Genomic DNA, 26,607 nt, shown 5'->3' on the forward strand with positions numbered 1-26,607 from the left:
ACAGGGAAATTTTCGCCCCCGTTTTATTTTCTCCCCTTTAGCCCTCTCCTTGATTGGGCGAATTTAAAATGGGACGAATTCAAATTACACCTCATAATTTCTTAAATAGAGCTTTGACTGGGCGAATTTAAAACGGGGCAAAATTGTTCACAAGTTCAAAAGGGCGAAAATAACACGGGGTGAAAATAACCCTGTATACAGTATTTTAAATGTGCAATATTGAATAACATCAAATCAAATAATAATTAGATGCACTTTTTACACAAACATAATATAGATTGAAGCTGATGACCATTTACAGGTAACAAAATATAAACTTTTAAATGAAAATGAATGTGTTTAATTGAAATAAATCTACAGTTTTATCAGTCTTACTGTAGCCAGTGGTCCTTCATCAATGTTACAGGCAGACCAGGGGTTCCAGTTCGCCTGTGGTGGAGACCAGGGTACAACTCCCGCCGTGTTTCTACGGGGCTGCGGCTCAAACTCTTCCAGTGTGGTTCGTGTCAGGAGAGAGTGGGGCTGACTCTGGTCTGAAGGCTGTGGGTGAGAAACGGAGGCAACTAAGTAGTTTTTTGTATTTACAGACCTGTTTACCCATATCATTGTCTCTCAGTATTTTTTATTAGATTAGTCCGTGAGATTTGGCATTTCCCAGTAAGATTTCACTTTCAATCAACTTTTCATATATAAATTGAGAACAACTGTTTTTCTGATCACTAAAATGCGGTAGACTTGATCATTTTATACCACGACTTTTTGGAAAACCGACATAACTTTGTTTGAAATCTTTTTTTTTAGAGATTAAAAAGCGTGAAAAAAAATAACGAAAACTTTGCTGTCTATCCAAGTGTATTTCTTATTTCCGTATTTTCATAATAGCAAAACGTAAGACGTATTTTGAACCAAAACTTCATACAAAATACGGCGAAATCGTAAGAGTAAACAGGTCTGTATTTATATTGCTGACAGGCAAAATTAAAACCATTAAAAATTTCTGTACAATTGACAGATGAACAAAATACTTAATCCTGATTTAGGACAGGTTTTTTGGCACTTTTTTGAAATTCAGGTAAAACAAACAAGAGGCCCAGGGGCCACAGCGCTCACCTGAGCACATCGGGCTTGAATTTAACCCCCCCCAGGCATTCATCATTTGAACAAACTTGAATCTACACTACCTGAGGATGATTCCATATAAATATCACTAGCCATAGCTTTGAAGTACTTGAAAAGAAGATTTTAAAAGATTTCCCTATATATCCCTATGTAAAATTTGGGTCGGCCATTTTGGCCCCACCCTAGCTCCGGGGGTCATGATTTGAACAAATTTTAATCTACACTACCTGAGGATGATTCCACATGAGTTTCATCTTTCCTGGCCCAGTGCTTCTTAAGAAGAAGATTTTTAAAGATTTTTCCTATATATTCCTATGTAAAATCGGCCATTTTGGCCCCACCCTAGCCAGGGGGTCATGATTTGAACAAACTTGAATCTACACTACCTGAGGATGATTCCACATGAGTTTCATCTTTCCTGGCCCACTGGTTCTTGAGAAGAAGATTTTTAAAGATTTTTCCTATATATTCCTATGTAAAACTGGGTCGGCCATTTTGGCCCCACCCTAGCCAGGGGGTCATGATTTGAACAAACTTGAATCTACAATGAGGATATTCCACATGAGTTTTTCCTGGCCCACTGGTATATAAAAAAGATTTTTAAAGATTTTTCCTATATATTCCTATGTAAAACTTGGGTCGGCCATTTTGGCCCCAAAAACTTGATTTGAACAAACTTGAATCTACACTACCTGAAATTACAAATCTTTCCTGGCCCACTGGTTCTTAAAGAAGATTTTTAAAGATTTTTCCTATATATTCCTATGTAAAACTTGGGTCGGCCATTTTGGCCCCACCCTAGCCCCGGGTGTCATGATTTGAACAAACTTGAATCTACACTACCTGAGGATGATTCCACATGAGTTTCATCTTTCCAGGCCCACTGGTTCTTGAGAAGAAGATTTTTAAAAATTTTTCCTATATATTCCTATGTAAAACTGGGTCGGCCATTTTGGCCCCACCCTAGCCAGGGGGTCATGATTTGAACAAACTTGAATCTACACTACCTGAGGATGATTCCACATGAGTTTCGTCTTTCCTGACCCACTGGTTGTTGAAAAGAAGATTTTTAAAGATTTTTCCTATATATTCCTATGTAAAACTTGGGTCGGCCATTTTGGCCCCACCCTAGCCCCGGGTGTCATGATTTGAACAAACTTGAATCTACACTACCTGAGGATGATTCCACATGAGTTTCATCTTTCCAGGCCCACTGGTTCTTGAGAAGAAGATTTTTAAAGATTTTTCCTATATATTTCTATGTAAAACTTGGGTCGGCCATTTTGGCCCCACCCTAGCCCCGGGTGTCATGATTTGAACAAACTTGAATCTACACTACCTGAGGATGATTCCACATGAGTTTCATCTTTCCAGGCCCACTGGTTCTTGAGAAGAAGATTTTTAAAGATTTTTCCTATATATTCCTATGTAAAACTTGGGTCGGCCATTTTGGCCCCACCCTAGCCCCGGGGGTCATGACTTGAACAAACTTGAATCTACATTACCTGAAGATGATTCCACATGAGTTCCATCTTTCCTGGCCCACTGGTTCTGGAGAAGAAGATTTTTAAAGATTTTTCCTATATATTCCTATGTAAAACTTTGGCCATTTTGGCCCCACCCTAGCCCCGGGGGTCATGATTTGGACAAACTTGAATCTACACTACCTGAGGATGATTCCACATGAGTTCCATCTTTCCTGGCCCACTGGTTCTTGAGAAGAAGATTTTTAAAGATTTTTCCTATATATTCCTATGTAAAACTTGGGTCGGCCATTTTGGCCCCACCCTAGCCCCTGGTGTCATGATTTGAACAAACTTGAATCTACACTACCTGAGGCTGATTCCACATGAGTTTCATCTTTCCAGGCCCACTGGTTCTTGAGAAGAAGATTTTTAAAGATTTTTCCTATATATTCCTATGTAAAACTTGGGTCGGCCATTTTGGCCCCACCCTAGCCCCGGGGGTCATGATTTGAACAAACTTGAATCTACATTACCTGAAGATGATTCCACATGAGTTTCATCTTTCCTGGCCCACTGGTTCTGGAGAAGAAGATTTTTAAAGATTTTTCCTATATATTCCTATGTAAAACTTGGGTCGGCCATTTTGGCCCCACCCTAGCCCCGGGGGTCATGATTTGAACAAACTTGAATCTACACTACCTGGATGATTCCACAAGAGTTCCATCTTTCCTGGCCCAGTGGTTCTTAAAGACCCAATTTTTTTACCGTACGGTTACCTGAGGAGGGGGAGTGGTCGAAGTAACAGTGGTGTTATTTACCTGGAGACCCCCAATACCCAAGATGTCAAAAATCTGTGTATACGAAGCATTACACAGGAAGTCTGTGTTTGGTAATCGGGGTCATCATTACGTGTTTTGTGTCTGGTTTTGAGTTAAACTACGTAAAATAATTATTTTCGTGTGAAATTTATTTGTAAATTTAACGCTTTCATAGTAGTCATGGTAATGTTTTGAAGGAAAAAAATAATAAGATACATGTTTATCGTTTTAGAAAATGTCTTCCTTACATAAAAGAAAAAATCACGAGTAAAAACTACAAATCAATAATATTTATCTTTTTTAATCTTCAATAAAAGAAATCACTTGGTTAAAAAAGTCTGAATATTGAAATAAAAAAAATTATTAATCCACCTATCCGTCGTGCATGTGAACATGCATACATGTACCGCGATCGGAATGTTTTTTTTTCCCTGGCCAACAATGTTGTCCAAAATATTCCATATTTTTTATTCTTCGTGTGTTAACAAAATTTTATTTTAGAATCGATCACTATTATCTTCACATTTTCATAACGTATATACAGACGCGAGGAAATTCGAGCATTTATTCTGACATATCAATTTCTGTACAACATCGTGCGGATTTTAGCCATAGTACAAAATAAAACATCTTTTTAAAACTTTGCTATGCTGTTTATTAGTTCTGAATATTTTTCTTATATCCCATTTCTTAAAAAAATATTTTAAATCGTCGGACTTCCAATTACGGCAAATAGAGCCGGTTTCTGTGGACGCGGTCTATTTTCTACAGATAACGTGGACGATATTACACTTACAAGTAACAAACAGCAGTGAAGATAGAAAAGAAATATTTGATAATGTCAATGTCTTTCAATTATTTTTTGAAATAAAATTCAAACATATTGGAGTTTTCTAACCCGCGTGTATACTATGCGGGTACATGAAAGAGTTTGACGCGTGACCAGGTAATTGTTTTCAAAACATGGCAAACTCAGATCATCAAGAAGCACAGGTAGCTGACCTGTCAATCAAATCAGAAGCTATTGTTTTATTTATGATTGACAGGCGGTAAATTATTGATCTTGAATCAGGTAGATTTTGGGGGCGTTAACATAAAATTGGGTGTTTAAGAAGATTTTTTAAAAATGCCATTAATTTTTCTCTAATTCATAATTATCTCCCCTTGGAAAAGGGCGTGGCCCTTCATTTGAACAAACTTGAATCCCCTTCACCCAAGGATACTTTGTGCCAAGTTTGATTGAAATTGGCCCAGCGGTTCTTGAGAAGAAGTCAAAAATGTGAAAAGTTTACAGACAGACAGACAGACAGACGACAGACGACGGGACAGACAAAGACGGACGCCGGACAAAATGTGATCAGAAAAGCTCACTTGAGCCTTCAGATCAGGTGAGCTAAAAAATAAACTTTGCTGTTATAAACTCTATCAATACTAGTAAGTACAAATCTACCCTTAGTTCCAATTTCTGTATATTGACCTACCTGTGGCACAAAGTCAATCTGCCATTCCTGCAGAGCCTTGTCCACTTGACCTAGAGCTTCAGGATGAACGGAAACTTCATACAACTCCAACTGTCACGCAAAAAAAAATCACCCATTTATATAAACAATGACGATTTCTGTATCCAATTGACAAATGGATGATCTACGGGTAAATTATCAATGTAAACAGAGAATCAATAATCTAGAGATTAAATCTTACTTTGTCTTGATCCTTTTTCTTGGTTTGACCCGTGAAGGATTCAATGACCCCCATGTGGAATAGCTGACGCACCAAGGATAACGCACACGACTTGGATGCTACCTGCTTATTGGAACCATGTTCTCTAGCGTGAATATCTAAAAATGTTGAAAGACTATGTATCATTCAGTAAATTCATGTAGTTTAAGTAAGAACTAAGTAGTTAATGAATATTGAAGAGTTTTTCCTATGTATATAATAAAAGATTAATTCTTCAAATTAACTTACTCTGACGAATCTTATTCACGAAAAACTTCATTTCAGCAATAAAGCTCCTGAAAATATAAAATTAAAAAAATTATTGATATATGTTTTAAATGGCTGTCAGTGAGTCCATCTATCTCGTACATTTGAACATTATCAGCTTTGCGCTATTCTAAAATCTGTAATAGGCTTTAAGAAGAGATATCTGATATTTTGCCAAAAATACTGTATCAAAAACATAGTTTTTCAAAATTTCAAAACCATTTAGTTCTATAGGACTTTCTTAAAGAGCCTTACTTTCAACATAATTTCAACATAATCTAAACATAATGGTAATGGGGACTTGTGAAAGTTTTCAAATTATTCAAAATTCAAATTTTTATTCCCAAACATATTGAAGTATACATGGAAATCTGTTTTAATGATGACCTTTGACTTTGTTCAAACAATGCAAACACTTCTTCCAAGATACTCAGAGTGAAATGTGAATGGATAAACTTCTTTATTGGCAGAATATGTACCAGGTATATTCCAGGTTTGATTTCACACTGACCTTGGTGCAATGTACATCCTAAATACAAGGCCCCCTTTATGTGAGGCATGATCCATGATAGCTGCAGATCTGTAGCTCTCCGAAAAAAATATATATTGATAGACCAGAGAGCTACAGTGCCACCCATTGAAAAAACTGTATATTTATTGCGCACAAAAAAGTGCGTTAGGTTCTTGATTAATTCTTCCAAATTCTTACCTCAGTTGCAAAAAATGGAAGATTTCAAAAAATTCCTCTCTCCTCTATCAAGTACTCTCGTAGTTGACATCTGAACGAAGCATATTGGACCGAATTATCTTTGATACCAAAATGGCAGTATAAATAAGCGAAATGTTCGATGATTGCAATATCATGACCAAGAGGACCATTAACAACAATTATGAGGAATGTTTTGTTGTGGAAAGAGTCAAATAATATGTTAGGAACACAGGGTTAGTAATATTTTGAGATTACAGTTTTAAAAACATGGAGAAATAACCCGAGAACCGAGCGCACTTTTTTGTGCGCAATAAATATACAGTTTTTTCAATGGGTGGCACTGTAGCTCTCCGGTCTATCAATATATATTTTTTCGGAGAGCTACAGATCTGCAGCTAGATCCTTGATGGAAGAAGGAGAGAGAAAATACATTTTCTGGAGAAGATTTTTTTTTTTACATGTTTTGGTTTTGATCTTAGACTTGGAAACTTCGATCAAGATCAAGTTAGCAGTACCAGTTAAAGGGCAGAATAGTTAGAGTACATTATAAAGAAGAATTTTATGTAAAAATCTGCATAAAAGTTTGGTTCAAAGACATGGTACATATTTCAGTTTTTGCCTATTACATTCTTGATATTAGCCAGATTTGGTCAAAGGGAAAGAAAATATGCTCCAGACAAGGATTCTACATTACTAGGGGTGGGACGATACACAGATCTTGCGATACGATACGTATCTCGATATACTGGCACGATACTATACGTATCTCGATATTTTTATAAATTATAAAACTATTTTAAAAAATTAGTATTTTATTTCATTTCTTGTCTTGTCATTAAATCAACATGATAAATTGCAAAACTATTCAAAAGAATTAGTATTTTATTTCATTTTTTGCCTTGAAAATTATTCTACATCAAATCTTGTGTGCTTTGAAATTAATACGTGAAGTTCATCAATATCATTCACTAAAACTTTACAAAAACAATAATACATGTACATACCAAACTACTTTAATTTAAGAAGTTGTTTACAAATACTTGTGTAGTTCATCAGAGAACACAGACTAAAATTCGTTTAAAAACATCACATTTACATTTTTATTAATTGCTGAAAGTCTGTAGCAAAGCTGAGATTACAAAAAAATACGAGATGGACTAACATTTAATAATATCAAATGCTGTGGAAACGATGCTTTCTGTGTATAGCACGCATTACATACTGAACTTTTCTTGCCCATCTTACGAGGCTGCTTAAAAGTGAAAACATTTTACCCCTATTAAACAACGACTTATTAGTTCTAAAGTGTGTTTTCAATAATCAGCATCATCTTTTCGCTTCGTACAAGCCGCCATTTTCCAAGGAATGTACTTTCATTTTCAATTTTGGATAGGTCGTTCGTGTATCGTTTCGTACCGATATTTGAATGCTTGTATCGTAAACCGTATCTTAGAGGAAAATATCGATATGTATCGGTGTATCGGTATATCGTCCCACCCCTATACATTACCTGTTCTGACCTTGACTTTCAATCTAGAAACCTAATTATTAACATCATTGCAATTTACTCAGAGGTGTTCTGTACACAAGATTGTGCTAAGGGGAGACAATGTAGGACATACTAATCACTAAAGGGTGCCTGCTGAGGTCTTATATTTTACCCTAACTCATATGAATTAGACACTGTACATGTACCAATCTTCATTCACAGGTATTTTAGTACTTACCATGAAAACACCCATCTTCTGAATCAGCCAACCAGAGCACTACGTTGGGCACATCTCCATGACAACTGCAGTGAAACCTTTTGTTGATCAGAAAATGTAAACTTCAGACACTGTTTAAACCATAGCAATAATGGTGTTTCCCACCAATACAGCTATGTTTTTCTTGAAATAAACCCTAATGAAATTGACACCCTCTTCCATCTTTCAGTTTAGAAAATATCCCAATGCAATAAATTCTAACATTTTATGGTTTATAATACCGCATATTCAAATTATAATTTACTGTTTATTAAATTCTTCTAGATCAAAATTTCATTTTTCTTAAAATACATTTAAACATTTTTTTTTTATAATCCAAGATTATGTTTATATTCTTTATCATCATTTCACTGTAAACATGACATTACAACATACTGTGAATGACAAGTATCCCACACAAGTCTGATGTTACATTTTCTGCTGTGTTAATTCTGATCAACAAAAGTTTCATTCACCAAAAAGAAAACCAGTTTTAAAAGTAACTGGTTTTCTTCTGTTTGTTGCCAGTGTTCCATGTGTACGATTAAAGACACATGCACATGACATTAAAGTTTGCAAGGTTAATTCCTCTTTTCTACATTTTAATTTAATTTAGTGCCATCTAAGTAAATTTATTTTAGTGCTCTGATTTGCTGACATACATAATATACTTCAATTATCTACACAAGTCAACATATTTTTATGGTTAAAAGATGGAAATATCTGTCTCTGATGAAATTACGGTCATGCTAAACTGAAACATAATTAACTACATGTATAAATCACTGAAATAAATATAAAGAGCCAAAAAAAGCAATGAGCTTAATAAATCAACATAATCAAGCCACAATCCCACATAAAGTTAACACTCCATCCCTCTCAGGCAAGTTGTGTGTCCATACACTGTCTGTGTATGGAATCTGTCAATGGTATTGTCATTATCAATGACAAAGGAACACTGTCATATTCTTACAAGGAAAAAAAATAGAGTTTAATACTTACTCTTACATGCAATAATTTTTTTTCTTCAAAATAATGCCTTTGGCACTCTATTTAATAAGTACTTTTGCCTTTTAAGGATTAATTTTAGCTTTATACTGAATTTTGCCATAATTCACAGTCTTGAAAAAGAAAGTACAAAAATAAAGCATCCTTTAATAATTAAATGAATTGGGTCCAATATTGATTAATAATGCAGCACTGTAAATAATCAAGTAACCAAATCATTTGTGAAAATTGTTTTATATGACAGTGTTCCTAAAATTTTAATTTTTTTTTTCAATATAATTAAAAATCATCTTACATCTTCAATGAAGACAAGCTGTGTTCAACAAAAATAAGGCACACAAACCAGTACACATTAAATTATTCCAATTACATTCACTACACAATTTTAAAATTGATTACAAATTGATATGAACAGTAAGCAAACTATCTTACTACAAATATAGAATCTGGTTTTTCAAAATTATCCATGTTTCTCAAAATGCAGAAAATCATACAATGAGTCATCCTTCTGGTTTAGACAATGATAAAGCAATGATAAAATTTCATAAAAGAAGCCAGGGGAGGTAATCAGCAATGTTTGTGTCCCTTTATCTCACCTGTTGTGGTCAGGCCCCACCATACTGTATTTATAGTCTGTCTGGATCTTATTCTGTTGTAAGAACTGATGAAGGCGACTTTTAGCATTCTCCAGGGTCCAGTTCCCATGAATGTCCGCATTAAAATCAACATCCTCAGACTACAGAAAAAAGCTTCCACTAGTAAAATCAGATATGATTTTAGCAATCTCAACTATTACTCAAAGAAAAGAAATTTGCTTTGATTTATGCATTGATGTTTAGCCAATGTTTCACAATCTTAGGAAATTCATTAAACCTCTTCTAAAATCCGCTTCTCTGCAATTCTTTCCATGTAACTGAGTGGTGGCCCTCTTTGATAAGGTGCAAATTCTCTCTGTTGCTGCATTCCAAAGTCCCCTCCTTGGTTTCCACCTCCATCTATAAGTAACAAATTCATTATATATACAATAATTGATTTAAAAAGTCAAAATTTCTCCAAATTTTTTTTCAAATTATATATACCGGTAATGTACACCAACAATGTACATGAAACATATTGTGTTTAGGCAAAATAGATGTCTTTATTAATATTAATCAAGGTGTTATTATAAATTCAACCTGGATCCCTTCTCTTCTTTCTCTCTTGGATCCAAATTCAATGACATATTATCCTTACTCCTTCTAATTTCTAAGATGCAAGTTTATAGTGCTAGTTAAAAGATGTTTTATTAAACATAGGTAATCAGAGATTACAGAGCTCACCTCAACGAATGTTGTCTTTAAGTAAGGCAAAGTCACACAATTAACAAACAAAAAGTGTACATTCCAAAAATGGAAATATTTAAGCAATTTTGATCTGATACTTTGAAATAGACCTATATAAAAATTAAAACTAGTTCTTCTTCATGAAAATGTAACAAGAGATGTTTGTAAAACACTTATGCCCCCTCCCCCACAAATTGGAATTTTTCTAAGTCCAAGGGGCATAACTCTGTCAAAAATGGTGCGATCATACCCAAAACAAAACTTGACCTAGACATTTATCTGACTTATCTGTATACTAAATTCCATTTCAATATGTGCAACCTCTCCAAAGAAAATGAATGGAAACTGCAAATAATTGGAATTTTTCTAAGTCCAAGAGGCATAACTCTGTCAATTATGGTGCGATCTTACCCAAAACAGAACTTGGCCTAGATATTTATCTGACTAATCTGTATACTAAATTCCATTTCAATATGTGCAACCTCTCCAAAGAAAATGAACGGAAACTGCAAATAATTTGAATTTTTCTAAGTCCAAGGGGCATAACTCTGTCAAAAATGGTGTGATCATACCCAAAACAGAACTTGACCTAGATATTTATCTGACTAATATGTATACTAAATTCCAATTTAATATGTGCAACCTCTCCAAAGAAAATGAACGGAAACTGCAAATAATTTGAATTTTTCTAAGTCCAAGGGGCATTAAACTCTGTCAAAAATGGTGTGATCATACCCAAAACAGAACTTGACCTAGATATTCATCTGATATACCTGCATACCAAATTTCATTTCAGTATGTGCAACAGTTGTGAAGAAAATGAACGGAAACTGAATGGACCGACAGACCGACATACCGACAGACAGCAGCAAAGCAATATGCCCTCCCTTCTTCGAAGGGGGGCATAATTAAAATCCAGCATCTGAAGCAAATTTGAGAGTTTTCATCCCTTGATGCATCATTTGTGCAAGTTTGGTTTATACAATGTTATATAAGCTTTTTTGGTAATAGACCTGCACCCATAACTTTTACCTGGTCCATTATCTGAAAAATGTATGTCGAATTCAGCATCCGAAGCAAGTCCATTTATGTGCATCCTAAGATGTATCGTCCATGCAAGTTTGCTCATTATAGGGCTCATAGTTACATTGGAAATGAAACCTGCATCAAAAACTAACATTTTCACTCATCCACAAAATGTAGGTCAGATTCAGCATCCGAAGCAAGCCTGGTAGTATGCATCCTTAGATGTATCATCCATGCAAGTTTGGTCAACATAGGGCTTATAGTTACTTGGAAATGAAACCTGCACCAAAAAATTTAACCTGTTCACTCAACCGGAAAATGTAGGTCAGATTCAGCATCTGAAGCAAGCCTGGTAGTATGCATCCTTAGATGTATCATCCATGCAAATTTGGTCAACATAGGGCTTACAGTTCTTTGGAAATGAGACCTACATCAAAAACTGCACCAAAAATGTTAACCTGCTCCAAAAACATTAACCTGGTCATTCCTTTGCTGAAATTGCACCATCTGAAACTTAGACTGTTACAATGAAACACACTTAAAGCATCCTCCATGCATGTCTAATCAATATAGGACACAGAAGTACTTAGAAAGAAAACTGCTCCAAAAAACTTAACCTTAACCTGGGATGCCGACGCTGACGCCGAGGGTATTACATTAGCTCCCCCAACTTCGTTGAGGTGAGCTAAAAAATAATTCCTTACACTATCCATATGAGTTAAAGAATACAAAGGGTACATAACATCTATGAGAAAAAAATCCCTTTAGTCTTTAAATTATTATTAAATAATACAGTCTTTCCTTAATATATTTTCAATTGGCTGCTATATGTTACCTAGTCCCAATGACTGGTGAGGGGCATTTAGTCCTCCTGGCAGACCAACAAACCCCGGACCCTGTGACGTCCCTGGCTCACAATCATTTTGACCAACAGAAGGCTAGAAGTGTATGTAAAGATGATTATCATTTTAAGTATTGTATGTATTATATTTACATTCAAAATTCAAATGGTTGATTCAAAGAATGACATGAGCTTATTTTCAATTACTGTGACAGTCATACAAATTCAATATAAAACTTATTTATTTTCTTTATCTAAAGCATGTTCTTAGTGCATGTCACAAGTGACAGAGGTCTTTTAACAAAAGACTTTTACATTATGGTTTATATCATTATATATGTAAATATAACTGTATCATTATGTTTCAGTTTTTTGTGAGACAGAAGCTTTGATGAAGAGTTATTACCATCTCAAGAGCTGGGACCTCGGCTTGCTGGACTAAACCTTGCCTTACAAGATACTGAACAAAGTCCTTGGCAGCATTTGTCTGTGCATCCTTTTTATTAGTAGAATTTCCAACAGCAATGTATTCAAAGCCTTCAGCTCTCACCTAGTGTTGAAAACATCAAGAATTTGTATATAAGCTATTTTGAAAATTTTTTTTAGAGTTATGTAGGCGCTGTACCTGTTTACTGTGTTTGCAAAAATGTGTTTTGCTGAACTTATTTACCTCACACTTGAACCTTGGTTTGTGTTTTGATCCAGTCTGGGAGAATTCATACGCTGGTGTTGCTTTTCGTTTTCCCAACCAGGCATATAAAAATTGCTTGATATCTCCCATCTCACAGCTGTAAAAAAAACAAACCTAAGATGGATTGTTTAAGTTTTGGTTTTTAAAAAAAGAAGTTGAGGAACGGGTATGAGGGAAATGCAAAATTTATGGTTCCCCTTGGCAGGAAACTATTTCCCTCAGCAGCAAAGCCTCACTCTGAGAACCATATTTTTGCCATTTTTCTTATATCTATTCCATATAATATGTCATAAATTTACATGGAATGTATTATTATGATACATGTGTATTGATAATACACCATAAAAATCAATAGAACATAGCGGCTTGCCCCCTACATGTTATAATTATTTATTGAAAAGTCATAGACAAAATACTAAAACACAATTTCGTATATGAATTTTTAATAAATAGGCCTAATTATTACATGCCGGGAACAAGTCCATGATAATAGTGAGCGACGCTCGTCACTGTGAGCTCTAAGGACAAGACCTGGGCGAAGAGAAAATTCGAACTCCTGCACATTCAATCGATGGAACATTTTTCCGCAGCAATTTGGATCCACAATGCATCGCTTTATACACAAAAGCTAAAGCAACATTCTTGGGCCACATCGCTCACCTGAGAAGCTTTGACCATTCTGTTCTTTACCAGATTTCCCCCTTGTTATACATAATGCATCCCCACCCTACCCCACTAATCATAATTTAGACATTTTGAAATCTACACTAACCCATGATCCTTCCATGGGCACATATGTTTCAGCTTTTTTGGCCCAGTGGTTCCTGAGAAGAAGATTTTCAAAGATTTTTCCTATATATTTCTATGTAAAACTTTGATTCCCTATAATGGCACCGCCCTTCCCCCGGGGGTCATGATTCCTATAATTTAGAATTTACACTACCCTAGAATGCTTCTATATATATAAGCTTCACTTTTTCTGGCCCAGTGGTTCTTGAGAAGAAGATTTTCAAAGATTTTTCCTATATATTTCTATATAAAACTTTGATTCCAAATTGTGGCCCCGCCCTTCGCCCGGGGGTCATTATTTGAACAATTTAGAATCTACATTATACCAAGATGCTTCCACATAAGTTTCAGCTTTTCTGGCCCAGTGGTTCTTAAGAAGAAGATTTTCAAAGATTTTTCCTATATATTTCTATGTAAAAATTTGATACCCCATTGTGGCCCCGCCCTTCCCCCGGGGGTCATGATTTGAACAATTTAGAATCTACACTACCCCAGGGTGCTTCCACATAAGTTTCAGCTTTACTGGCCCAGTGGTTCTTGAGAAGAAGATTTTCAAAGATTTTTCCTATATATTTCTATAAAAAACTTTGATTCCCCATTGTAGCCCCACCCTTCCCCCAGGGGTCATTATTTTAACAATTTAGAATCTACATTATACCAGGATGCTTCCACATAAGTTTCAGCTTTTCTGGCCCAGTGGTTCTTGAGAAGAAGATTTTCAACGATTTTTCCAATATATATTTCTATGTAAAACTTTGATTCCCCATTGTGGCCCCGCCCTTCTCCCGGGGGTCATGATGTGAACAATTTAGAATCTACATTATACCAAGATGCTTCCACATATGTTTCAGCTTTACTGGCCCAGTGGTTCTTGAGAAGAAGATTTTCAAAGATTTTTCCTATATATTTCTATATAAAACTTTGATTCCCCATTGTGGCCCCGCCCTTCTCCCAGGGGTCATGATTTGAACAATTTAGAATCTACATTATACCAGGATGCTTCCACATAAGTTTCAGCTTTTCTGGCCCAGTGGTTCTTGAGAAGAAGATTTTCAAAGATTTTTCCTATATATTTCTATGTAAAACTTTGATACCCCATTGTGGCCCCGCCCTTCCCCCGGGGGTCATGATTTGAACAATTTAGAATTTACACTACCCCAGGGTGCTTCCACATAAGTTTCAGCTTTTCTGGCCCAGTGGTTCTTGAGAAGAAGATTTTCAAAGATTTTTCCAATATATATTTCTATGTAAAACTTTGATTCCCCATTGTGGCCCCCCGCCCTTCCCCCGTAAATGATAACCATCATCCAATGAGTCTTTAATTAACTATATAAGGATGACTGATACCTAAAACAGAGAAATAATATTACATTACACAAATGATTAGTTATCTCCTCCCCCGGGGACAAGTTTTTTAGGCACTAACAAAACTTAAAAGGTCTGTATGAGTCAAATATCAAATTACATAATGTATTATATCACAACTGTACTTCAGTCACTAGTAATTAAAGATCAATTGAACTGTCCAATAATCAGTTATTCTCTGCAGAATCCATGGAATCCTGTCTAGTATTGCGGCGTGGTCTTCCAGGCGTCAACATCTCTTTCTTTCCGGTTGCATTGTGCGGCTGAAGACGAGCCAGAGCTCGAGGTAGACGTGTGACCTTTGGTTTGTCTTCATGTTCTGTCGGAAGAGCGACTTCGACCTTGTCCGTCAATAGTCGTCTTGGCAATAAATGTGACTTAGCGGCTGATTTTGGGGTCACGACCGCAGGTGAGACCTCTCCAGATTTAGCAGGTGAACCATGGTTACCAGGTGGTAGAGCAGAAGGGCCATCCATCCTGGGAGTCACATGCGAAGGTTGTGGTGTGCTACATTTCAATGGACGTAGAGTCAATGTTTTCTGAGTCGAGGATGAACCATCTGTAACAGTCTTTTCTGAAGGTTGTGGCATTCTCAGCATCGTTTCAATCACGCTGGGTGAATTGCTGTTAAACGGGGTGAATTTCCTCAGATGTTGGCGATTTCTTAGCGTAACCCTTCCTGTGCCATCTACACGTACAACATACTGATGGTATTGGCGGACCTCAACAACAACTCCCGTACGTTCCCATCTCCTTGGGTGGTTGCCCATTAAATTTTGGATATACACATGGTCTCCAACCTGCAGTGGTGGTAGCTGATGGGTATGCTCATTCCATCTTTCATGCTCTCTTGAGTGGCGTTTGGCAAGAGCTAACTCTCTACTCGACATCAGTTCCTTCCATGTATCATGAGGCGAATATCTACCCATTACGATTGGTACAGCATCTCTGATTGGACGACCGAACAGGATCATGGCTGGAGATGCCTTCGTCTCTGGATCAATGGAGTTCCTGTATATAAGTAAAGCCCTTTGAAACTTATCCACGTCTAAGGAACCATTGGCTGTGATGTTGTCCGCAAGCATACGTTTTACCATCTTCACTGCAACTTCAGCTCTGCAGTTGGCATGTGGATTTGCAACTGATGAGATTCTATGTCTGACTCCCCAGGCTTTCAGGAATTCCTGTGTCTTTCCAGCTGTATACTGAGGACCTCCATCTGATGTTAATTCCTCTGGGATACCAAATGTGACAAACGTCTCACGAAGGCGCTTCACCAGTCCATCCGCTCCAGACTCCGATCTGTATACCATGGGCCAGTTGGAGTACCTGTCCACGACGACAACATAGTCCTTGCTGTTGTAGGTGAAGTAGTCGCTGCAAATCTTCTGGAAAGGATATTCAGGAGGAACTATATCAGTAGGTGGCTGCATGGGGTTTGACTTAGCCATCTGGTGACAATGTCCACATTGGTCCCTCGTCCTGGCAATATCCACCGTGATATCTGGCCAATACACTGAGTCCATGGCTCTGGCACGCATCGACGAGACTCCTTGGTGTGCTGCATGAAGTGCATTGAGTACTGGTTTACGTAAGGCAGGTGGAATGACTATACGCTGTCCCAAGAGAACCACACCATCAACAGAGCATAGACTGCCAGAAAAACGATGAAATGGGCGCAACTCCAGTGGCAAATCCCTATAATCCTCTGGGAACCCTTCTTCTATCTGCTGAAGCAGGCTAATGTACGTAGGATCTGATGCTGTGGCTTCACGTACCATATCCCAAGTTACAACCATGATGTTTGCATTTAATGCAGTTGTAGCGGCAGCAACTGTGGAGGTATCATCAGCTTGATCTCGATCCTCAGTAGATAGTCCAGAACTGGTGGGTGTATCACGACAACTGACAGGGCAACCGTCAAGGGACTCGTCTACTGTGGCATCACCAGGTAATACCAGTCGATCTGGGGGGGAAGCTGGATGTCTGGAAGCTGCATCCGGACCAAGGTTCTTCTTCCCAGGTACATGAACCACTGTAAACTTGTATCCAAGGGTCTTTTCTTTCAAGTTAAGGAGACGTCTGTTATCTATCTCAGTGAGTGATCGGTCGTTCAATATCTGGAGTAGTGGTTTATGGTCAGTGGCGACAATGAGATTTTCGCATCCGAGCACATAGTATCTTGTCTGGTGGAGTGCGTACACAACAGCTAAGGCTTCGCCTTCGATTGGAGCATATCTACTTTCTGCTGGGTGGGTGAATCTACTGCCGACCAAACAAAGCTTCCATCCGTCATTACAGCATGCTGGGGTCTTACTGGCACAGCCGCAATATTTCTGCATCATGAAGAAGCCAATACCATCAATGGACCAGTCTGTGGCTAGACAGGTCATGCGTGCTGGGTCAAACAGACGAACACCTTCCTTCATCTCCTGGATAATGACCTCTTTGGACTTTGTAAATAGTTCATCTAGCTCATCCGTCCAATGGAATGGTGTAGATGGTTTCAATAGAGCTCGGAACGGTTTCATCTGTTTAGTCATGGCAAACGCGTAGGCACCTTGGTTGACCAAACCAAACCATGCTCTTGCACCGGTAATGTCGGATGGTGTGGGGAAGTTGCTGATTGCATATAGGAACTTCGTGCTTGGTCGTATATTTGTAGGAGTAATTGTGAGTCCAGCAAAATCTACAATATCTTGAGCAAACTGGAACTTCTTCGGGTTGAGGGTAATACCATTCCGAGCACAGAGGTCTAACCATTCGCACGTCTGGAAGAATGCTGCTTTAACAGAATCTGCCCACATACAAGTGTCATCCACGCATTTGACCTTGTTCTTGAAGTCCGTAATGACAGCATCAAATCGTTGGTTGTAAGCATCTCCGCTGGCCATAAATCCCTGTGGAGCTACCTTGTATCTGTACCATCCCCATGGTGTGATAAAAGTGGTAAAGTGACGGTCCTCCTCTCGAATAGGTACAGAGTGGTATCCATTCCAAGCGTCAGTAACGGTCTTCTTCATACCTTGAGGTACCCTGTCTGCTAGATGAAACGGACTCGGTACATGATGGGTCTGGCGTACAGAGTGACGGTTTTGTGGTTGAAGATCTACCGTCCTTCTGGGCGTACCATCAGCTTTACCTGTAACTACCATCCTGGAACACCAAGTTGTAGGGGTATTCTGGCTAACTTTCTCCAAGACTCCAATTCTTACGTCTCTCTCCAGGTCAGCATAGACTTTATCCTGCCAATGGATGGGTACCAGTGCTGGCTTGTGAACAGCAACTGGTCTGGCATCAGGATCTATGTGAAGCTTAAGGGGCTCACAGTTCATCAGCGGTAAAGGTTGATGTTCACATACATTAAAAGTTGTAGCACCATAGTAATCAAGTAGCCATTCCTTTAATGCATCCACATTTTCTTCAGTGGCGTCCAAGCCTGGTGGTAGTGTTGTTGGTAGTGGAGGTGGATTAGGCTGACGTCTAGGACAGGAGCAGGTAGTCTCATCTTCTACAGAAGCAAAACTCTCTGATGTGTCTATGGGATGGTTTGGGAAGTCTGCATGAATTATTCCAAGAGAAACCAGTGCCTCCCTGCAGATGAAGGCTTTTTCCATTACATCAGATACATAACATAATATGCGTGTAGATTTGGAACCATCTCTGACCTTCACATCAACTGCAACCGCTCCAATAACCCCAAGGTTTTCTTTGATGGCACCACGCATAACGAGCTTTACTGGAATTAAGTCGTTTCTGGTAATTCCCAGGTTGTTGGCTGTCTGTAATGGGATAATCGTACTCTGGCATCCGGTGTCAGCTACCATCGTCAGTTGTATCGTTTTGAGCCTTGTAACATCTTTGATGGGATGTCCAAATGAGGCATGGTCCTCGGCCAAAGGTGTCATATTAACCAGTAGCATCGGATGAGGTTTGGACGGCCTAGCTATCCATTTTCCTTCGAAGATGTGATGTTCAAGATGTGCTGTATTCTGATATTGTTCTGATGTGGTGCATAGCTGGTCGTAGACATAACCAACCTTGTCGTCAGCATCTTTCGTCGGTTCCTGTGATGGTCCCTGATTGCGGAGTTTCTGTCCTCGTCCCTGTGTACAAGCCCTTGACGATGAATCACGATGTCCCCAGGCACCACATGTTGAACACTTGCTGCATGACTTGGTATAATGACCCTTAACTTTACATTTGGCACATGTAGATGTCCAGGCCTCGCAACTTCTTTGTCTGGCTCGACGATCGTTTCTTTGTCCGTGGGCAGGGCCACCACATGCCCAGCACTTGCCTCCAGGTCCTTGTACTGATTTTTGGCCATGGGTCGTAGTCGACATTGCACCGGCTGAATCTCCAACTGCACTCCGTGTAACTTTGCCTTGTTCCTTCTGTGCTATGAAGGAAACAGTCTCTTCCAAGGTTCTGTCTGTCTTAGGATCACCAAGCAGGTCAGACAAAATTTCAGGGTCTGCAATTCCTCTTACCAGATTGTCCTTTATGATCTCATCACTGTAGTCATAAATGTGGTTACATCCTTCCTCCTTGCACGTGGCCTTGTACTGACAGAGTGACGCCTGACCTCGGAGACTGGCTAAAAACGTTCTGATGCTGGTACCAGGTGCTTGTGTCATCTTACTGAGCTTAATGCGTTGTACCAATGTGCTCTCATCCTTCACAGCAAGCCGTTTAATGACATTCATCAGGTCCGCCTCTGGCATGTCTGTGATGTTACCTCGTTGGTCGCGCATGACGTCGGTCCGAAGGTCTGAGTCACAGCAGTAGAACAGAGCAGTGGGTATGACGTTTTGGGCAATGGCCATACCCACCTTGTACATCTCCCATTGTCGAGTGAACGCTGACCACTGGTCTGGGTCACACCCAGCAGCTATGGTGGGTGGGTCCAACTTCAGTTTGGGAGCCGCGGCAGCTGCTGGCTGGGCCTGTGGCTGGTGAACAGTCCTATCATGGATCTGGAGGGCTGCTGTCATCGCTGCGGCAAAAGCTGCATCCAGGTCCTGAGACTGCCAATCACATCCAAATACAGGGCACTCTAATATTGGCATGTTGGGGATTATATTTTGTACCAAAATTGTCAATAATTGGTTTATTTCTGTTAATTTCTTGTTCTGGAGGCCTGTTTTTCGTCAGATTGTGTAGAAGTGGTATCAGTCATAAATGATAACCATCATCCAATGAGTCTTTAATTAACTATATAAGGATGACTGATACCTAAAACAGAGAAATAATATTACATTACACAAATGATTAGTTACCCCGGGGGTCATGATGTGAACAATTTAGAATCTACATTATACCAAGATGCTTCCACATAAGTTTCAGCTTTTCTGGCCCAGTGGTTCTTGAGAAGAAGATTTTCAAAGATTTTTCCTATATATTTCTATATAAAACTTTGATTCCCCATTGTGGCCCCGCCCTTCCCCCGGGGGTCATGATTTGAACAATTTAGAATCTACATTATACCAGGATGCTTCCACATAAGTTTCAGCTTTTCTGGCCCAGTGGTTCTTGAGAAGAAGATTTTCAAAGATTTTTCCTATATATTTCTATGTAAAACTTTGATACCCTATTGTGGCCCCGCCCTCCCCCCGGGGGTCATGATTTGTACAATTTAGAATTTACACTACCCCAGGGTGCTTCCACATAAGTTTCAGCTTTTCTGGCCCAGTGGTTCTTGAGAAGAAGATTTTCAAAGATTTTTCCAATATATATTTCTATGTAAAACTTTGATTCCCCATTGTGGCCCCCCGCCCTTCCCTCGGGGGTCATGATGTGAACAATTTAGAATCTACATTATACCAAGATGCTTCCACATAAGTTTCAGCTTTTCTGGCCCAGTGGTTCTTGAGAAGAAGATTTTCAAAGATTTTTCCTATATATTTCTATATAAAACTTTGATTCCCCATTGTGGCCACGCCCTTCCCCCGGGGGTCATGATTTGAACAATTTAGAATCTACATTATACCAGGATGCTTCCACATAAGTTTCAGCTTTTCTGGCCCAGTGGTTCTTGAGAAGAAGATTTTCAAAGATTTTCCCTATATATTTCTATATAAAACTTTGATTCCCCATTGTGGCCCCGCCCTTCCCCCGGGGGTCATGATTTGAACAATTTAGTATCTACACTACCCCAGGGTGCTTCCACATAAGTTTCAGCTTTTCTGGGCCAGTGGTTCTTGAGAAGAAGATTTTCAAAGATTTTTCCTATATATTTCTATATAAAACTTTGATTCCCCATTGTGGCCCCGCCCTTCCCCCGGGGGTCATGATTTGAACAATTTAGAATCTACACTACCCCAGGATGCTTCCACATAAGTTTCAGCTTTACTGGCCCAGTGGTTCTTGAGAAGAAGATTTTTTAATGACCCAACCCTATTTTTGTCTTTTCTTGATTATCTCCCCTTGCGAGGGGATATGTCCCTTCATTTTAACAATTTAAATTCCCCTTCACCCAAGGATGCTTTGTACCAAGTTTGGTCAAAATTGGCCAAGTGGTTCTTGAGAAGAAGTCGAAAATGTGAAAAGTTTACAGACGGACAGACAGACAGACGGACAGACGGACGGACGACGGACAAAATGTGATCAGAAAAGCTCACTTGAGCCTTCGGCTCAGGTGAGCTAACATAAGCTAAACGATTAATAAGCTTGCCTTGATTTAAGGAATTCATTGCAGAAACATAATCAATAAAACGGTTCTTCATTCAAATCAGCCCTGTTCAGACTTCGGTTTGGCAAAGCAACATGCATATGACATCATGTGACATCAGAGTCTTAGACGCACCGAATGTCACGTGCGGTTTGACGAGCATGATCTAAATCATTTAGATACGAGCATTCTGATCTTATTTCATTTAGTAAATGAAATAAGATCAGAATGCTCGTTTTACTGCTTCAAACATCAGTGCAGTAGCCAATCAAAACTTGTTTTACAAAACAATTGCATTGGAATGGATAAGTATCTGCGTTCGCCCTAACGGTCGCACCGTCAACATATTATAGAACATGCATCTAGTGATCTAGCCAAATTGTTCAACATCTTACGCTTAGTGTAAGTGTTTCTAGCATTATATCGTTCCTTTGGGTATGATTTTAGTTAGCAACATATTTAAACTTAGACTTTTGTCAATATAAAACAGTTTTTGCAGCTCTATATTTCTATGAAAGTTAAAACAACCTAAAATTCCTGGAATTTTCACGCCTGTGTGTCCTCCATTAAATTGTATATTAATTCGAACCAAAAACCTTTCGTATTTTATTGAATGGTTGAATCAGCGATTAATCTGCTTACTGTTTACAAACAAGTTTAAAATATATTTGATTTTTAGAAAGTTTATTATAGTATTCTTCTGAAAATATTTACTGGATGCATTTTCTTTTATATAAAGAACAATATAGGAATATTACAACGAACGATCTGTCATAGATCCATCACCCGCGCACTTGCCAACAAAGGAAAGAAAAGTATGATAAAACTTATTAATCACATTTAGAAGATAACATGGAGTGTTTGACTTTAGATTTTGGTCCATTTGAGGCGGTTCACCGCTGGAGAAGAATGCCAGAGTGTGATGAATTTGTTGGTGCAAGGTAATTAACAGCAAAGCTTTTAACTGTGTACAGCAGTACTGCCAGTAGTTAGAGTAATCTAACTGTCTCGGGACAAACCCTCACCATATGTTAAATTTTGTATGCAATAGTTTTATGGTAAACTTTTTGATATATAAAAAATTATTCTTTTTGACTATTAAAAAGATTTTTTTTTCTTTTGACAGACGAAGCAAACACACAGTTGTTGCCTACAAGGATGCAATATATGTCTTTGGAGGAGATAACGGGTATTTCTTCTCTAAATTAATTATTTATATTTTAAAATGATTTATATTTGATTTTAATATGTATAAATTATCGAAAAAGAGTGCTTAGAAAGAAACTAAGCTCATGCTCTCAGTATCAGGCACTGTACAGTCTCTTGATTTAGCTATATAGCTTTATTAAGCTATTCAAAATAGCTTTATTTAGCTTTGTAGAACTTTGAGTACAAAGTCTCTCAAGGAGACGTAATTTGATGAGTGATTTTTATATGCATTATTTTAAGAAGAGTTCAAAGTTGTATATCATCACTGCACCAAGGTGTGCTTTTTTGTACATACTGAGAAAATTACACCTTTAAGAAAAAAGTGTAGTAAAATAGCTAAATTAAGCAATACTGAATAGCTTAATAAAGCTATGTAGCTATTTAAAGCTATATATAGCTAAATCAAGAGATTGTACTGGACTTGAGTATGTTAGAATGAAACCATAAAAATGAAACCATGAAATATTCATTTAAAAATATGTTAACTTAGTATAAAACATTCTTTTTATTGATTGAATAACATGTAAATATGTGTGGCTACGCTCGTACATTATTCTAGGAAGAACATGCTGAGTGACTTGTTGCGATTTGATGTGAAAGATAAGTCCTGGGGAAGGTAACTATATTTTCAGTGAAAAACTTGAATGTTTTTAGATACTTCTGGACTTTTAAAAATTTTAGTGTGTGACAATTAAATGCATTTCATTTTCTTGTTACATTACAGAGCATTCACCACGGGTACTCCTCCTGCTCCCCGATATCACCATTCTGCTGTTGTTCATGAAGAAAGCATGTTTGTGTTTGGTAAGACTCTTTTCAGTAATAACGTATAACGGGTAATTTTTATTGCTGTGAATTTTTACGAATTTCGGTTGAAATAGAGTGATTTAATTTTTTACGTGTTAAATTTTTACGATTTGAGCATGTCCTAAAAATTAAAATCATCAGAGGTGAAGTTCCAGATCAATGTTTTAGCTTTTTGAATGAATTAACATACAAATACATGTCTTAAATATGTGGACAAACCGATGTAAAAATTAAAAAAAACGAAATTGTTCCCGTGATTACGAGTGTCGATTCATTAAAAGATGATATGTTTATTCATTTAAATACCTTTATATATCACATGCCCTGCATTTATTCCTGTTTTCAATTAAAACACATGTCTAGTATAATTATTGTTGCGCACCACATGCCCCGTGACCGTGCCCGTCTTCATTTTAATGGAAACAAAGAGAGACAACTCAAACCATCATAAGTAAGTTGACAGAATTAAGGGACACGGATTACAGTCTACTAAAATGTTGAAGTATTTACTGTAAGCAAATAAAAAAGAAGAAAGGGTCAAAGTCTTTAAAAATGGATATTATTTGAAGACTTCAGTCTGTAATAATTAAGCCATTTATCAGAAGTCATGTGTCCCATAAGAGTAACCAGGTAATTGACGATGTTTGTATTTGTGCATTAAGATTTACTCATTTGATCTTAATTGATGATCAATTAAAAAGTTCCCAAAAATACCAACGGTTGTCAGTACTAATTTTATAGCCTCCAGGTACTTAGCTAAATGACAGTAATAACATTGAAATACTCTCATAATATACGATGTTGAAAATTTAGGCAAAGCGTTTCTTACTTCTGTGAAATTTTACCTGTTTAAATTTTACGGATTTATAAAACTCGTAAAAATTAGCAGCATGTAAAAAATACCCATCATGCGGCAATTTGGTCAAAATTTTATTATTACCCCTGGTAATGAATGTTGAATTAGTTTTAGTAAATAGAATTGAAGTAATGTAAGCTTTTTCCTGCTAGGTGGATACACAGGGGATATCCACTCCAATTCAAACCTGACCAATAAGAATGACTTATTTGAGTATCGCTTTGCCAAAGGACAGTGGGTGGAGTGGAAGTATGAAGGGAGGTTGGTGATTTATTATTTACACTTATTGGGGTCATATTTTGTCTGTGAGAAAAAAATCTGTAAATATTAAACATATATTGTAGAAAACCAGTTGCTCGTGCAGCTCATGGTGCAGCCGTGTATGACTGGAAGCTGTGGATATTCGCAGGATATGATGGAAACACGAGACTAAACGACATGTGGACAGTCCCTCTGAATGGTGAACAAAGACAATGGCAAGAGGTAGGGGTTTTGTTCTGTGTTTGAAATAAAGGCACATTTAAATGTTGGCTTTTAGCTCACCTGAGCCAAAGGCTCAAGTGAACTTTTCTGATCAAAATTTGTCCGTTGTCTGTCGTTGTCGTTGTCGTGGTCGTTGTCGTCGTGATCTTTTCACATTTTCATCTTCTTCTCAAGAACCACTGGGCCAATTTCAACCAAACTTGGCACAAAGTATCCTTTGGTGAAGGGGATTCAAGTTTGTTCAAATGAAGGGCCACCCCCTTTTCCAAGGGGAGATAATCATGAATTTGTTAAAAATTAATGGCATTTTTAAAAAAATCTTCTTCTCCAGAACCGCTGGGCCAGGAAAGATGAAACTCATGTGAAAACATCCTCAGGTAGTGTAGATTCAAGTTTGTTCAAATCATGACCCCCGGGGCAAGGGTGGGGCCAAAATGGCCAACCCAAGTTTTACATAGGGATATATAGGAAAAATCTTTAAAAAATCTTCTTCTCCAGAACCACTAGGACAGGAAAGATGAAACTCATGTGGAATCATCCTCAGGTAGTGTAGATTCAAGTTTGTTCAAATCATGACCCCTGGGGCAAGGGTGGGGCCAAAATGGCCGACCCTAGTTTTACTTAGGAATATATAGGAAAAAATTTTAAAAATCTTCTTCTCAAGAACCACTAGGACAGGAAAGATGAAACTCATTTGGAATCATCCTCAGGTAGTGTAGATTCAAGTTTGTTCAAATCATGACCCCTGGGGCAAGGGTGGGGCCAAAATGGCTGACCCAAGTTTTACTTAGGAATATATAAGAAAAATCTTTAAAAATCTTCTTCTCCAGAACCACTAGGCCAGGAAAGATGAAACTCATATGGAATCATCCTCAGGTAGTGTAGATTCAATTTTGTTCAAATCATGACCCCCGGGGCAAGGGTGGGGCCAAAAATGGCGGACCCAAGTTTTACATAGGAAAATATGGGAAAAATCTTTAAAAATCTTCTTCTCCAGAACCACTGGGCCAGGAAAGATGAAACTCATGTGGAATCATCCTCAGGTAGTGTAGATTCAAGTTTGTTCAAATCATGACCCCCGGGGCAAGGGTGGGGCCAAAATGGCCAACCCAAGTTTTACATAGGAATATATAGGAAAAATCTTTAAAAATCTTCTTCTCCAGAACCACTGGGCCAGGAAAGATGAAACTCATGTGGAATCATCCTCAGGTAGTGTAGATTCAAGTTTGTTCAAATCATGACCCCCGGGGCAAGGGTGGGGCCAAAATGGCCGACCCAAGTTTTACATAGGAATATATAGGAAATATCTTTAAAAATCCTTCTGAAGATCCACTGGGCCAGGAAAGATGAAACTCATGTGGAATCATCCTCAGGTAGTGTAGATTCAAGTTTGTTCAAATCATGACCCCCGTGGCTAGGGTGGGGCCAAAATGGCCGACCCAGGTTTTACATAGGGATATATAGGGAAACCTTTTAAAATCTTCTTTTCAAGTACTTCAAAGCTATGATTAGTGATATTTATATGGAATCATCCTCAGGTAGTGTAGATTCTAGTTTGTTCAGATGATGAACACCTGGAGGGGGGGAGTAAATTCAAGCCCGATGTGCTCAGGTGAGCGCTGTGGCCCCTGGGCCTCTTGTTTTAAATGTTGAAGATAAGATGTGGTACATAAAGAAATACATGTAAATAGTAT

At 38.0% G+C, this 26,607-nt stretch overlaps 2 protein-coding genes across 4 annotated transcripts in view; one reads left to right on the forward strand and one right to left on the reverse strand.

The window, feature by feature from the left end:
- Window positions 1-26,607, reverse strand: part of LOC134280849 (ATP-dependent RNA helicase A-like) — a 309,572-nt gene that overhangs the window by 15,064 nt on the left and 267,901 nt on the right. The window contains exons 1-10 of one of the 3 annotated variants that reach the window (XM_062763298.1): window positions 22,087-22,140; window positions 12,711-12,828; window positions 12,447-12,590; window positions 12,035-12,137; window positions 9,725-9,846; window positions 9,448-9,587; window positions 5,372-5,418; window positions 5,105-5,241; window positions 4,885-4,974; window positions 376-540 (exon numbers count right to left, since the gene is read on the reverse strand). In XM_062763298.1, coding sequence (XP_062619282.1) covers window positions 376-540; window positions 4,885-4,974; window positions 5,105-5,241; window positions 5,372-5,418; window positions 9,448-9,587; window positions 9,725-9,846; window positions 12,035-12,137; window positions 12,447-12,590; window positions 12,711-12,821 — 1,059 coding nt within the window. In that variant the 5' untranslated portion in view covers window positions 12,822-12,828; window positions 22,087-22,140. Of the gene's footprint in view, window positions 1-375; window positions 541-4,884; window positions 4,975-5,104; window positions 5,242-5,371; window positions 5,419-7,825; window positions 7,909-9,447; window positions 9,588-9,724; window positions 9,847-12,034; window positions 12,138-12,446; window positions 12,591-12,710; window positions 12,846-22,086; window positions 22,141-26,607 lie in introns of those variants that run through there. The other 2 variants (XM_062763303.1, XM_062763308.1) reach the window with 2 other exon arrangements.
- LOC134280233 (uncharacterized) overlaps window positions 22,333-26,607 on the forward strand; it is a 37,972-nt gene continuing 33,697 nt past the window's right edge. The window contains exons 1-6 of the mRNA XM_062762647.1: window positions 22,333-22,499; window positions 22,685-22,747; window positions 23,327-23,383; window positions 23,492-23,571; window positions 24,583-24,691; window positions 24,775-24,913. Of these exons, the coding sequence (XP_062618631.1) occupies window positions 22,411-22,499; window positions 22,685-22,747; window positions 23,327-23,383; window positions 23,492-23,571; window positions 24,583-24,691; window positions 24,775-24,913 (537 nt within the window). The 5' untranslated portion in view covers window positions 22,333-22,410. The remainder of the gene's footprint in view (window positions 22,500-22,684; window positions 22,748-23,326; window positions 23,384-23,491; window positions 23,572-24,582; window positions 24,692-24,774; window positions 24,914-26,607) is intronic.

Source organism: Saccostrea cucullata, unplaced genomic scaffold, assembly GCF_032062105.1.
Source record: "Saccostrea cucullata isolate Sc308-1 unplaced genomic scaffold, CSIRO_AGI_Scuc_v1 ctg105, whole genome shotgun sequence".
Lineage (NCBI taxonomy): Eukaryota > Metazoa > Mollusca > Bivalvia > Ostreida > Ostreidae > Saccostrea > Saccostrea cuccullata.